The following is a 13,885-nucleotide window of genomic DNA, read 5'->3' as shown; positions in this document are numbered from 1 at the left end:
TAAAACTTATGTGATCTTATGTGCACACGCCACGGTGTAACACACGAAACTGCCGGCTTAAAGGAACTCTCTGTGCAGTAGAAAGAAGGTGGTGGAAGAAGAGAGGAAGGCGTTCGAAGGCACAACAGAGAAAGAGAATCAGCCCATTCCCTCTGTGTGTTCCCCGTAGTTTGTATTTGTATGTATCAATACATGTGTATATATATATGTGAATATCATGTTCATATATAAGCATTCAACTGGCGAGTATAGGAAAAAAATACATTTTTTCTGGAAAAATTTTTCAACCTAAATGTAATTGAAGATATTTTATTTTCTCATTTCAGTAGAGGGCGCTAGTAGAGATATTTTTGGGCCTGTTTTGAAAGCATAATGGAATTAGAAACATCTCGAAAGAGTCTATGGGATTGTTCGTATGTACGCGCGTTCGAGGTTATGTATATAGGCGATCATGATCATTGGTCCTTTTGGAACGAAGGATAACAAAAGAGTTTCGAAACAACTAGAAAGACAAGCTGACTTGGGCATTGCGGGTACAAGATTTTATTAAGATTATTGTTAGAAGAAAATTGTTTTTTTAAGTTTTTAAAAAACTTTTTTCTTTTCTGCATATATCATTATAATATTTAAGTCAAATTATTTTCTTCAAATGATTCTTTAAGAAAAAAAAATAAAGTTTATAAGAAAAATTTGCATTTTATGTACGTATAATTTATAGATATTATATATTTGATATTATAAAATATTATGTGATTGCTAATCTCAATACTTTTTGAATTGATTTAAATTAGCTGCGTGAACATTTAAGTTCGATATCCAACGATTGGCAAAAAAAAAAACGTATACATCATACAAGTATACAAAGGAAATGGTTCAGGGAGTAATCTAAATGAATGGAAAGGCGCGCGCGCATTTCCTTTCGTCTCGAATAAAACGTTACTCCTTAACGACCTAAGTGCACTTCCTGTATAATTAATTGTACTCAAGTTTGTTACGCTTCTGCAAATTCATTGAACTCAACAAATTTAATATTAGATAGATAAAAAATAATCGAACAAATGTAGCAAAATGAAATAATATAATATAAACGATATAAACGAAAAATATTGAAAAAAACCGATTAATTTTTAATTGCAGCAAATATCAATGGAAATTGTAACATATAAGAAGTATGCATAACTGAAGCAATTACAAAGTGCTATTTTAAGTGGCATGCATCTGCTTAATTGATATTTATTTTCAATTAAATGAGATCAAGAATAATTCGAAAAGTATAAGAGGTAATTTAACTCTTTCTTTAATAATATCAGTCATGATCGGCCAGAAAATTATAACTTTACATTAGGAAGCCAAAATGTGCATCGCTCTTTTATACTATAATTTACTTATAGTTCACTCTTCCATGTGTACATACATCTGAAATCCATATGACATTATTTCTCTATAATTATTTAAACTTTGCTATATATTATATTTTCTGTTTTACAACAAAAATATTAGAAATTATACATATAAAAAAATATAATGAATTTTAGTTAAATAACTTAAAAATATATGTATTTAAAATTCACATTTATCTAAGGTAAATTTATATAAATTTGAATTATATACAAATAAATTTTGTTTTCAATATATACTGAATGTATATAAAAAATATCGATAACGAATAATGCTTGATCATATCTTCATTTTAGATCACAATTATATATCTAAATAATTATTTATTTATGAAAAATATGTCTTCTTTATACTAAACCGGTATTATGGCTGTACGCGTGCAAGTCTGTGAGTATCGTCTGCACTCGGCTTAATGTCAGCCAAACGAGTTGGCACGAAGTACGATAAATGCCACTTTCGCCCTGGAATAACCTATAGCTCTTGGGTATTCCCTACTTTGCAATGATAATTCATATCTTCGAATGATAAATTCTCCTATTTTTTTTTTTTTTAGAATTATTTCTAAAAAGATGCATCCCTTCTGCATCATTATTTTAGCTTTATAGGAATATTTTTCTTTCATGATAACAATATTTTTATTTTTATTTATTCAGTAATAGATAGAATAAGGATTATAAAAGTATAAGTATTTTTATTAATGTTAAATAGTAGCATTTAGTATAGATAATATTAAGTATAGATAAGATAATATTATAATCTTGTTATTGAATTATATCAGAACAACCTGTTTTCTGTTTCTTTGAAATTGTCAGCGAGTCTCGAGCTCATAAGTACGCAGACAAAAAGTATTTCCCAGATTCTTGGCTTTCCATCATTAATCTCGTGACAAGCTTGGCCAGCAGAAATCCTGAAATAAGATGAAATATCCGCCTTTCTCTTCTTTTCTCATTGGTATAATTATATTTTATAATTCACATTTTGAAAAATTTGAATCTTGTATTCGAAATATTACATCGATAACTCATATTTATCTATAGAAACTATCATCGTTCCCATTCCAGCATATTCAAAATGCAAAGAACAAGACAATTACTATTCCATGTGTGTTCCATCTGGACTTACGATAAATACCGTTATATTGATTTGTAATGGTTATTTAAAGTTTATAACATGACTACGATTGGCACAATTATTAAAAAATATTATCAAGCTTTTTTTTCCTTTTTCTTATTTTTCGTTTTTTTTTTTTTTTTTTCATTTCAAGGTTATAAGAATCGAGTTAACCAACTAAGAAGATATACAATGTTTCAGAGTCGACGACACGATAAAATTGATGAAAAAATTCATAAGCTACGCGGCCATGGATGACGATGGCCAGTGCAAAAATATCGTCAGTGAAACGAGGATTGCTGCAGCCGCAAGAATTTTTCGAGAACGACCGTTTTCTTCTTCTTCGCGGGTAGCCCACAACGGAAAACGAGCTGCAATAAAGTTTACAACGTGGCCCCGCTGACTCTCGTGTATTTATAGCTGGTCATTTCCACGGGGATCCTCCCGTAATTTTCGAGTCGAATGATTTTACACGTCGATGATTTTTCTTTTACTTTTTCTTCATCTTCACTGACTGAAGCTGATTTTTACAATTACAAAATGAAGAAGATCTCAAAGATTTATAAATATCTCTTCCAGCAAATATTTCTTATTTTGTGTCTCTACTAAAACTACAAATTAAAATCAATCTTTCGATTAAACTTTATTTTAACTGAAAAAAATAGAAATATAATAATTATCTATTTTTAAGATATTCCAATACAAAAATTAAATCAGAACTTACAAGATTATTGACATATAACGTCATTGATTATTTCGTATAATAAAATTTTAGTAATATTCTAATATCCTAACAAAGTATTCTAGGATTCTTCGTAGCAATATTTAATTACTAAAGAAAATTTGGACGTAGTTAATGTTACGATTGAAAAGTACAGAATGTTCTCTTCTTCATATTTCATTAGTGACTTTCGTTTTCTTCAAGGTTCTCGGTAAATGTGAATCTTTCAGAAGTCACTTAAATATTCAAACAGCTTATGTCATTTTACATTTGAAATAGTTGTTAACATTCAACAATCTAGTTTATTTCTATCATATTTGCAGAAATCAAAAGCAGTCTATTGCCCCATTGATCAGCAATGTCCATCTCGACATTAGTTAAGTTCATTCTGACGCAACATCGAGATCCACGTGGACACTGACCAGGGACGGCCAGGGACGAAAGAGGAATTTCTGAGCAATGATGAGTTAAACATTGATTTCGATCGGTGTCCACTGGAACGCGACGGAAAACCACCACCCGATCACGAACCACCCCTGCTATGTGTCAGTAGTATGCCGACTGTTGTTCCTATTGCACGAATTTCCGCTACTCTTATAAGTGTCTGTGTTAATTGAAATACATTTGTACAAAATTATCAGGAATTGTTATAAATTTAAAAGGAAAATTGAAGATGATAAGAAAATATTCACGAAGAACAAGCAGAGATAAAAATTAATGAAGAAATTTAGGTGATGGGATAATTTTGAACGATCCATGAAATTTCCATGAATGTAAGTGAACTTAGTTGTGTATTTAATTGAGGAAATTAAATTAAAAAGAATTGAAAGTTTTGTGAATTGTTATTAATAGAAATTGCAATAAATTTTTGATGACTTATGAAGTTTGAATTCATATTCATATGAATACAAATTTCTAGTTTAATATAAAGAATTAAAAAGTCAATTCATGTAATTTAGTTTAACTTATGTAAATATTTCCTATTTATAATTGCAAATATTTTAACATAATTTCTAGGAAATTGAATAATTTACAGTAAATTAAAAATTTTCTATCGTGCTTAATTTTTATGAAAATTATGATATAATAGATATAAAAGAAACCATAATAAAAACATAGTAATATACAATAAAAAACTTTCCTATTTCTAATATCTTTTTCTTGCGTAATTATTTTTAAAAAAAGAATATTAAATATTTAAAAATAAAAAGAATGATTTGGCAAAATTATACATCGTGTCTATAAATTCTATAAAGTCTATAAAGTCTATAAAGTCTAGAAAAACTTTTAATATTATAATCCATTCGAAATGACTTAATCTAAATTCGGGCAAATCGATTTTATTGCCGATCGACTTTCACTTTCAAAATACTAGCAAACTGTTATGTTTAAATTAATAAAAATGAAAGATATATAAAATGAACCAAGCGGAACGAAATCTCGAAATTTCCTGATCTACATAATATTTTTCTATCTTCTTTATATATTGAAAGCAAGAAATGCGTTCATTAATATGATACTGGAACATTTATACTTTCGTTTCATCACAATTTCATTTATTTAAATTCATGTGAAAACGAATTATTTATAAAATGTATATTTACATTTATGTTTAATTTACACTCACGATTCGCTTATTGGTGACAGATAATTGGAGAATTTCTATCGTAGAATCGCAATTAACAGCGGGAAAACTTTCGCTTCAATTGCACCGACATGTATAATTATAATCCTATATATAAGCGAACTCGGATAATTAACCAGTCTGTTGTTGTATAAATTTTCATCGGATGCGTATACTTGTCGGATGGATTCGAAAAGGCTTTCACTATTGTGAATCCCGGAAAATGAAGCATTTCACTTCTCGATTCAATTCTAAGTTGATCCAATTGTTCTCGATGACTCTGTCTTGAGAAAGACACCAATCACACGATTAAAAATCAACGAGATTATATATTCGATTTCAATTTACATCGATTAATTAATTTCTTTTTCTTTTGTATATTAACGATTTACACAATAAGATAAAAATTATAAATTAAAAATCAATCAATTTATGGAATAAAAATTGTATTAATGTGTGTGTATGTATGTTTTACAGGTGACGAATGGTGCTTGTGAAAAATTCACCACCTTCGCGAGGCGAGAGTCCTCAAAAAGAAAATGCGAGGAAAGATAAGGGGAAGAATCGCGTGTCACGTGGCAATAGTCCAGCGGATCAGACTAGTTCCAGAGGAAATAGCCCAGGAAAGAGCAATTCTGGTGTCAAAGTAATCGGGAAAAATAATTTGACGAAGTCTCATGGAAGCGAGTGAGTATATATAACGACGTTTAAGTTTGATATTTATATCGTACTTTTATTAATCTATAAAATTCTTTTATTAATAAATCATTTTTATCATTTTTTTTAGTGAAGATCATATCATTCAAAAATACTTAATATTTTCTAATCTACTCTACGTTTATTGTCACACTCGAGTATAGATCTTTTAAAAATGACTTCCTAAGTAAAAATAGATAGATAATTTCCATACTAAGGTCAATAGCGAAAAGCTCGCGTTGATATTATCTGATGTAACATCGACACTACAGCAATTTTGCGCAAATGGACAATGTAAGCAAACGTTTACATAGAAACTTATCGATCTGTTCGACGTTTCTACGAAAAACAAACGTGTTGTATTAAACAATTGATGTGAGAATTATTTTTAATTTTAATTTATTTTATTTTTATATTAAACATTTTATATATCTATATTTTCAACAATAACAATTTTTTTATCGATTAAATTTATAAATATTCTATAAATTAGGTATATACTTTATCAGATGTTTAATAAGAATGTTTCATATATATAGATATAATAATAAAAAAATCTCTTTCTTTATCACGCATTTGAACACAATAAATAAAAAATATATAGATAATAGAAATCAATATTGTATGATTTAATAGGAATTTTTATCAATCTTAACGATAATACAAAATTCCACTAATTTATACAAATTAATATTATAAAAATACTGATAACAAAAGAAAAAAAAACTGGAACGCGAAATAAATTAATAAACAATTAAGAAAGAAATCACAAAAATTATGTAAATCTGAATAAATCTTAATGGAAGAAAAATATAGAAAATATTGATCGATGGAAAACTACTACTGAAATTGTCACTCGACATTAAACTAGAAGAATTAACATTCAATTCAGTAGAATATTGTCGTGAATTAAACTCATTGAACAGCACATTGAATGATTTCAAAGGAAAAACCAATAAATAAATTATCAGCGGGATTCTGAATTAATGAATCGAATCGTTCCCTCTAGAAATTGCCCTCTAGATCGAGGGCACAGATAAGTCGATATCACACGTCGAAGAAGTTACTAGTCATTCGATTTCATTTTCCATGAGGGGTTGTCTGCTTGTGTAAACTCACCTTAATTGCTTCGTGTAACTATGCATGTAGACATTGATAGACATATACGTCGCAATTGCGACACATTTCGATGCCGTATATCGATTGCAAGACCTTGCTTGTCTCTTTCTGTCGGTCAATATCGCGACGATCGCGGACCATGCGCCCATGGAAAAAGATCTCACCATGTTCGAACACGTGAACCGAATATTTTTTAATCCCACGCAAGAATAGTTTGTCTTAATTTGGCGGAAATGAATAATAATTTCAAAGGACAATTTTTTCCATTTCTTCTTTTTTTTTTTTTTAAATATGAAAATACAAAAAATAAAAATGTTTTACAATCTATAGATAAGATATTAATCCTGCAATTTGAATATAAAAATTATGTAAGTGAGAAGAGAACTCATTATGAAATAAAATGATGTGAAGAATAAAAATGATACGTGGTCTACAATAATATTGCCAACTGATTTCGTTAATGACTACAATACAGACCGTGAATTATAAAATTGAATTATGTAAAGCGTAGACATTGAGTCATCATTCAGAGTTATCAGAGAGACATCAGCTTGATGAATAAATAAAAAGAAATGTTAACCTTGGATATTAACGATTTTAATATAGCTCGAATTAATAAATATTTATACAAAAAATTGATCGTATTAAACATGCATGATTAAATAATAAATTATCTAAACTATATAATCTAAATAAAGAAAATTTAAAAAATGGTAAACGAAAGTACTTACCAATGGCTTTTATTACATTTTATGTTGAAAATGTTCAAAATATCTATGAATTTATAGCAATTTCTAAAAACTTACTAAATCCTAATGTAATCATACTTTTAGCATAATCCTTATATTTCCTGATCAGAGGATCACGATACGTTGTTTTTTTCTATAACTTCAATCAAATCATTCCGTGTCATGTAATTATATGCAATGATTATGATAGTGCAATGACATTGAAATATGAGATAATAGAATTAAAAAGTATTACAGAATTATAATAACCAATTCTATATTAAAATAAGTAATGTTGCTCTCGTTTCTCTCCAAATATAATAATTATCAATGATTCTTTCTACAAGTCAAGGAAAATGTGAAAAGTTTTACGATTCATCATACATACTTTGTGCGAAAAACATCAATTAAAATGTGAAATTAAAGTTTGAATAAGTGTGTGAATAATTTTAGGCTTTCACGATCAGATGGTACAGATTTTATCCGTAATGATTTATATAATTAGATTCTTGACATTACACTAAAAAAATTTTTTCAAAATTTATAGAAGCTTTCTTCTATTAGAATTTTAATAGTTCATTATATTTCGTATAAAATATAATTTTAATTTGATAGCGAATAATATTAAACAGCTACAGCTATAAATTTCTTTCGAAATTTATTTAACTCATAATTAATAAGAAGCAACATATTATGGTTGTGTAACTTATTCCATGTACAATGAGCCACGTACAATAAAATCGAAAAGTGTTGTTTATCCAAGCAATCAATCGAGACTCGGTTTGCTAATCAAGTCTTCGTGAATCATTGACTAAAGTCGAAACGATTTTTCGATATTACTATTAACCCTGTGGTGTAGAAACAAAAAAAACGAAAACGAAACTGGTCAATCACGCTATTCTTTCCCGACAGTTTCAGTTAGCCCGATTGATTGAACTTCCTCAATTATTTAACCGCCATGATAGGAGATCAATCATGAAGCCGTTAGATAGTTTACTCCTGTTGAAACGTTCAATCATGACAGAAAACGATGTTATAGTTCCAAGAAAACTCAATAATTTCATCCCATTAGAAGATAATTATCATTCCTGTTTTAATTTCAGGACCGGTAGTATCGAGAGACTGATAGATGGTGATAAGAGAGTGATTGCCACCAAACATTTGCTTCCAGAGAACAACATAAATGTTGTCGTCAGGTAATTAAAAACAATATGATTATCCATGATATTATCTGAATATTATTATTATATAATATTAATTTTACTTTGATCAATCGTTCATTTTATAGAGTTCGTCCACTCAGCAAGAAGGAAATTAAAACCGGCGATGATATGGCCGTGCAATTTCCCGGAGAGGGGCAGATATACGTAAGTTTTTTCCCCCCTTCTGTCATTAATATGAAATCATTTAAAATAAAAGTACAAACTCAGATAATTCATCGATGATTCGATACTATTTTCTTAATTCTCGTTGCTGTTAATTAAAAGTAAACGAAATTATATTACGCTGACATCGCTCAACTTTGTACAGTGCGAAGGATTTCCGAGTAGCGGGGACAAGAAGGGCAAATTATTTTCGTACAACGTGGTGTTCGAGCCCACGGCCTCTCAGGAGGACATCTTACAATTTTCTGGCGTGAAAAAACTTATCGAAATGGCGGTGGAGGGATTCAGTTGTACCGCGTTTTGTTACGGACAAACTGGAAGCGGGAAAACCCACACGCTCACGGGGCCTCCAGAAATGGTTAGAAATGGAAAGACTTTCTTTTTCAATTTTCTTAATTCCGATAGGAATGCATCGATTTATTCGTTTATTCAATGAAAGTGAGCGTCTTTAGAAATTTTTATCAGAAAGTGTAAAAATAAAAAAGGTATTACAAATAATATATTAAAATTGTTAATCGAATTGAAACATACAAGTATATAACGAAAAGGTTAATGTTATTTTACATGCGTAGATAAGATAATGACTGAGTGGACAATGCTTGTCTTGTTCACCGCATGAACATGTCTTATGCGATCACAAAAATAAGTAAAATTAAAAAATCGAAGTAATAGAATAATTAAAACTGACACTTTGTAATAGTAGCTTTAGATGCAATAATTTTAAATGCAATAATTTTTATCATCTCAAAAATAAATTCAATATAACATTGGATATAATATTAGAAAATAATCGAATAAATTGTATTTAAAAAAAGAAAAAATAAAAAATAAGATTATATTACGATAATCTTTTAACGAATTAGAAAAAATATTTGATAAATGTTTCTTTTTTATTAGTTCGAAAAAATGAATCCTTATTCGGAGCAACATGGTTTGGTCTTCCGGTCTTTCGTCTATTTATTTAAATTGTTACAAGAACGAGAAGAATGTAATTTCGTGTTGAAAGCCTCCTTCCTGGAGATTTATAATGAAAAGGTCAGTAGACATATACGTAGTATTAAAAAAAAGCTTCAGATCTCTGTTTTATAAAGTTTTTAATTTCGAAACTCAGGTAATAGATCTGTTAAATCCTGGTACATCGAGGAAACCTTTAATGGTCCGGTGGAGTAAAAAGACACGAGGCTTTTTTGTCGAGAATCTTTTCACTGTTGAATGCGAAGAACTTGATGATCTTCTGGCTGTTCTCGAAGAAGGTAGCAATATTTTTAATTTCATTTTTGCATCTTAATAAGCAGAGTTAATTTTTTTTAATTTAAATTCTAAAATGTACATTTCATTGAAGAAACTTTATATATACTGAATTTTAATTAAAATATTTTTACTTAAAAAAATAGCCAATTTGATTGAAATTGTTAATATTTTTTTTAAAAATATCAATTTCATTTTAAAAATATGAAAAATTATATTTTCATATTTGAAATATGAAAAAAAATATTTAATACTATGATTCTTTAGGGATGAGAAATAGAAAAGTTGGTGCACACAATATGAATGATCATTCTAGCAGAAGCCACAGTATCCTCACTGTCAATATCACATCTGAGCAACAGGTGAGGATCCCGATTGTAGTATAAAAAAAATAAAATTATATAAACGTTAATATCGATAGATGGATAACAGCATATTCATCTCAAGACAAGGAAAAATCAATTTTGTCGACTTGGCTGGAAGTGAGATGACAAAAAAGACACAAAGTGAGGGAAAAACTTTGGAAGAAGCGAACAATATCAATAAAAGTCTAATGGTTCTAGGTATGTTGTATGAAAACATTATGACGATCTTTTTATTCAATTAAAAATAATAAGTATATAAATTTAAAATTAATTTTAAAAAATTTCATCAACTTCAAGTTCTCTTCTCTTCTATAATCTATTTAGAAACAAAAGAAATTCAATATCAAATTAATATTATGCAATCGTGTTTAATATTATGACTCGGAAACTTAATGTTTTTAATTATGCAAAAGTATTGTAAGAATCGATTTCAATAAACGAAAGAGCACAAACTTTATTCTCAACATTAACTTCTATGTAGCAATCGATAAGTGCTCGAGATAGCATAAATTATATAAAAAAACTTTTATGTCACAAAGAAGTTTTTCTAACTTCTTTTAATATAAATATTTTTTCTACTGAAGGTTACTGCATAGCTTCTTTGAGTGATGGGAAACGTAAGGGTGGACATATTCCATATCGAGACAGTAAACTAACTAAACTTCTGGCCGATAGTTTAGCGGGAAATGGTGTTACTTTAATGGTAAAATTATTCTAATAATTTAACAATTATTCATTTAGTATAATTAATCAGATGATTTTTGTGAATTTTAGATCGCTTGTATTTCACCAGCTAAATCGAACGCAAGTGAAACTTTGAATACTTTGAGATATGCAGCGAGAGTAAAAAAAATCCGAACAAAACCTATTGTGGTAATGGTGAGTGGAAAGATATTAAAGCATTCTATAAAATTAAATGCATAAATAAAATTTAATTCTATAGGATCCTCGAGAAGCTCTGATTCTTAGTCTGAAACGGGAGGTAGGAGCCTTACAAACAGAAAATGAACATCTTCGAGCAGCTCTTCATTTAAATAGTGATGCCTCAAATATAATTCGTAGCGAATCTAAAGGTATTATATCAATTAATTATGATTTAATTTAAAAAATCAAATATCACAAAAAAAAATATTCATAATATTTAATAATTCGGTTTTTCTAACGAAATTTTTACAGCTGAAAGAAAAATACCATTGACACCTCCAATAGTAGATTTAAATAAACTATCTGAAATGGAACGATCTGAATTAAGTCAACTGATTCATGCATACATTACCGAAAATGAAGCTCTTCGTCGAGAAAATGCAGAGTTATATGCTACAAGAGAGCAAGTGATACGGGACCAAGAACTTGTTTGCAGAGAAAACGAGAGGTTACTGAAGAAACTCGAAGATGTCAACTCGTAAGTAGAACAAGATTTAAGACGATTTTGATATTCAATTAATTCGATAGGTTTTATCACTGCAGAGTATGTTGTCGATCTCCAATCATACCTGCCAGACCTACATATTCAGCGGAAATGCTAAACGATAGTAATAACGAGAATGCACCTGGCGCAACCAATGTTTGGACTAATCCTAATGTGGAACCTACTCCCCTTTCGAGTGTATGTTGAAATATTTGAGATGAAAATAATAAATAATGATATAGAAAATGAATAATGAAAATTCTGATATTTATTTAAAAAAAAATTTTTTTTATCTTTGAAAGATATCGAATATTATAATATTACAAAGAAAACTTAAATTTATAGGATATGATCAGACATGGGTTATACAGATCTGCAAGTAGTATGCCAGAGAAAATACAAAAAGAATTAGATAAACGAAGAATTGTAGGAAGTTATAATAATATAGTAGAAGCATACAAAGATAAGAGTCATCACCGTAGACACAATTCATGGGATAATGGAAACGGCATGACGAGAATGAGTCCGGATCAGTCCATGTCACCAATAGATATTAATCAGTCAGTACAAATAAATCGTTGTAATATTATATATATCCAATATTATATTCAAATCAATAAATTCTTAAACTCTTTTCAAAATCAATTGCAATGCAAATTGGCATTGAAATGCATTTTAAAATTAAAACAACATATTTTAAATGAATTTCAAATTCATTCTAAGCAAGTATAATTTCTTTGAACAAACATTGAGAAATTATCATTCACATTGTGGATTAGAAGTTCTGTTTTATATCTTATTAAATACGATTTTTTAAATTCATTATATATTTTATTAATTATAAAAAAAATATATTTTCATCGAGTTTATTAGATAAGATATTAATTAACTTCTAGCTGCAATGTGTTATCATATTTAACATAATCAGTACTATTCTATCTACTAATTAAAGGAATGTATGGTAATAGATATAAAAAGGCGAGCACACGTCGCACCTCGACAGTTCCTGAAGAACGTAGACCATCGCAAACTAACGATCTTTTGGGCGAACCAATTCAACCAATTGACCATTCGTATAACGAATCTCCAGATTCAATTCTTAGCGGTTCTTTAGAAATAATGAACTCAACGCCGAACACAGCTGAATCAGAGATGCCAACAATACCATTTCCGGCGGTAACGCACATTTTGACACCGTTGAATACTTCAGAATTTGAAGACCATTCGCCAAAGACATCAAAAAAATCTAAGAAAAAAGAGGATGAAACTATTCAACGAGCGTTTGGAAGTCCAATTCCTATTGACGAAGATAAACCACTTTGAATACTCTAATCAATAAGCACATAATTAATGATAAATTTTAATCGTAATGATCTGAAATAAACCAAAATTAGATCATTTATGAAAATGAGAATAAAAAAATAAATTGAAAAGAAATATATATATATGAAAATTAATTAATTTTAGATGGATAAACTTTGTAATTGATTAAAAAAAAAATATTTAATCAAAAGATCAAAAAGAATAAATACTTCAAATTTTATGGCAATTATATAATTATTTAAATTATCATATTATCATATCATAAATTAATGAGACAGATTTAAGACAGGCAATAAGATGAATGTATATTTTTAAATATTAACAACACAGTAATGTCATGTTTTTAAAATAAAAATGTATAATATATATAGATATATTATTTCTATAAAAATATGTAATTATGTGTGAGCTTATATATAAATCTACAAGTCATTATTTTTCCATACTGAAAAGAAAATGACTACTTCTAAATAATTCAAAATAAAATTTATAATGACAAAGGTGTGAATAAAATTACATATAATAAAGTATTTCATTATTTTGTCGTGAACTGTTTCTTTATATGTACCTAAACATTCATAGAAATGAATAGTTTAATTGAATTTTTTTTCAAATTAAATTATGTTGGAAGTTATAAATCGATTAATGAATATCATAAAAAATAATTTAATATAGAAAAAAACATTTTGAAAAAATAATATAAGATAAATGTTAAGAAAATATCGTTTTTTGATAAAAAAAATATATAAACTATAGAAAA

The 13,885-nt window shown here is 28.4% G+C and overlaps 1 protein-coding gene across 14 annotated transcripts; it reads left to right on the top strand.

Moving 5' to 3' along the window:
• Positions 1-38: 38 nt before the first annotated feature.
• LOC107997310 (kinesin-like protein KIF12) lies at positions 39-13,672 on the top strand. Of its 14 annotated transcripts, XM_062072461.1 has the most exons (20): positions 43-178; positions 330-533; positions 1,138-1,280; positions 2,710-2,954; positions 3,553-4,002; positions 5,331-5,540; positions 8,500-8,592; positions 8,685-8,763; positions 8,927-9,139; positions 9,679-9,816; positions 9,893-10,034; positions 10,297-10,391; positions 10,451-10,592; positions 10,979-11,097; positions 11,169-11,273; positions 11,338-11,467; positions 11,571-11,796; positions 11,862-12,000; positions 12,148-12,362; positions 12,771-13,672. In XM_062072461.1, the coding sequence occupies exons 6-20, from the start codon at positions 5,338-5,340 to the stop codon at positions 13,123-13,125; spliced, it is 2,394 nt and encodes a 797-aa protein (XP_061928445.1). In that variant the 5' UTR covers positions 43-178; positions 330-533; positions 1,138-1,280; positions 2,710-2,954; positions 3,553-4,002; positions 5,331-5,337; the 3' UTR covers positions 13,126-13,672. The 14 variants fall into 14 exon arrangements, with proteins under 14 accessions (XP_061928439.1, XP_061928440.1, XP_061928445.1 ...); XM_062072455.1 differs by having other exon boundaries at positions 39-178; positions 327-533; positions 2,710-4,002; positions 11,847-12,000; XM_062072460.1 differs by having other exon boundaries at positions 2,710-4,002.
• The last annotated feature ends 213 nt before the right edge of the window (positions 13,673-13,885 follow it).

This window comes from Apis cerana, linkage group LG3 (genome assembly GCF_029169275.1).
Source record: "Apis cerana isolate GH-2021 linkage group LG3, AcerK_1.0, whole genome shotgun sequence".
Classification (NCBI taxonomy): Eukaryota; Metazoa; Arthropoda; class Insecta; order Hymenoptera; family Apidae; genus Apis; species Apis cerana.
Note: the sequence above shows the minus strand (reverse complement) of the source record. Positions and strands in the feature narration are given on the sequence as shown.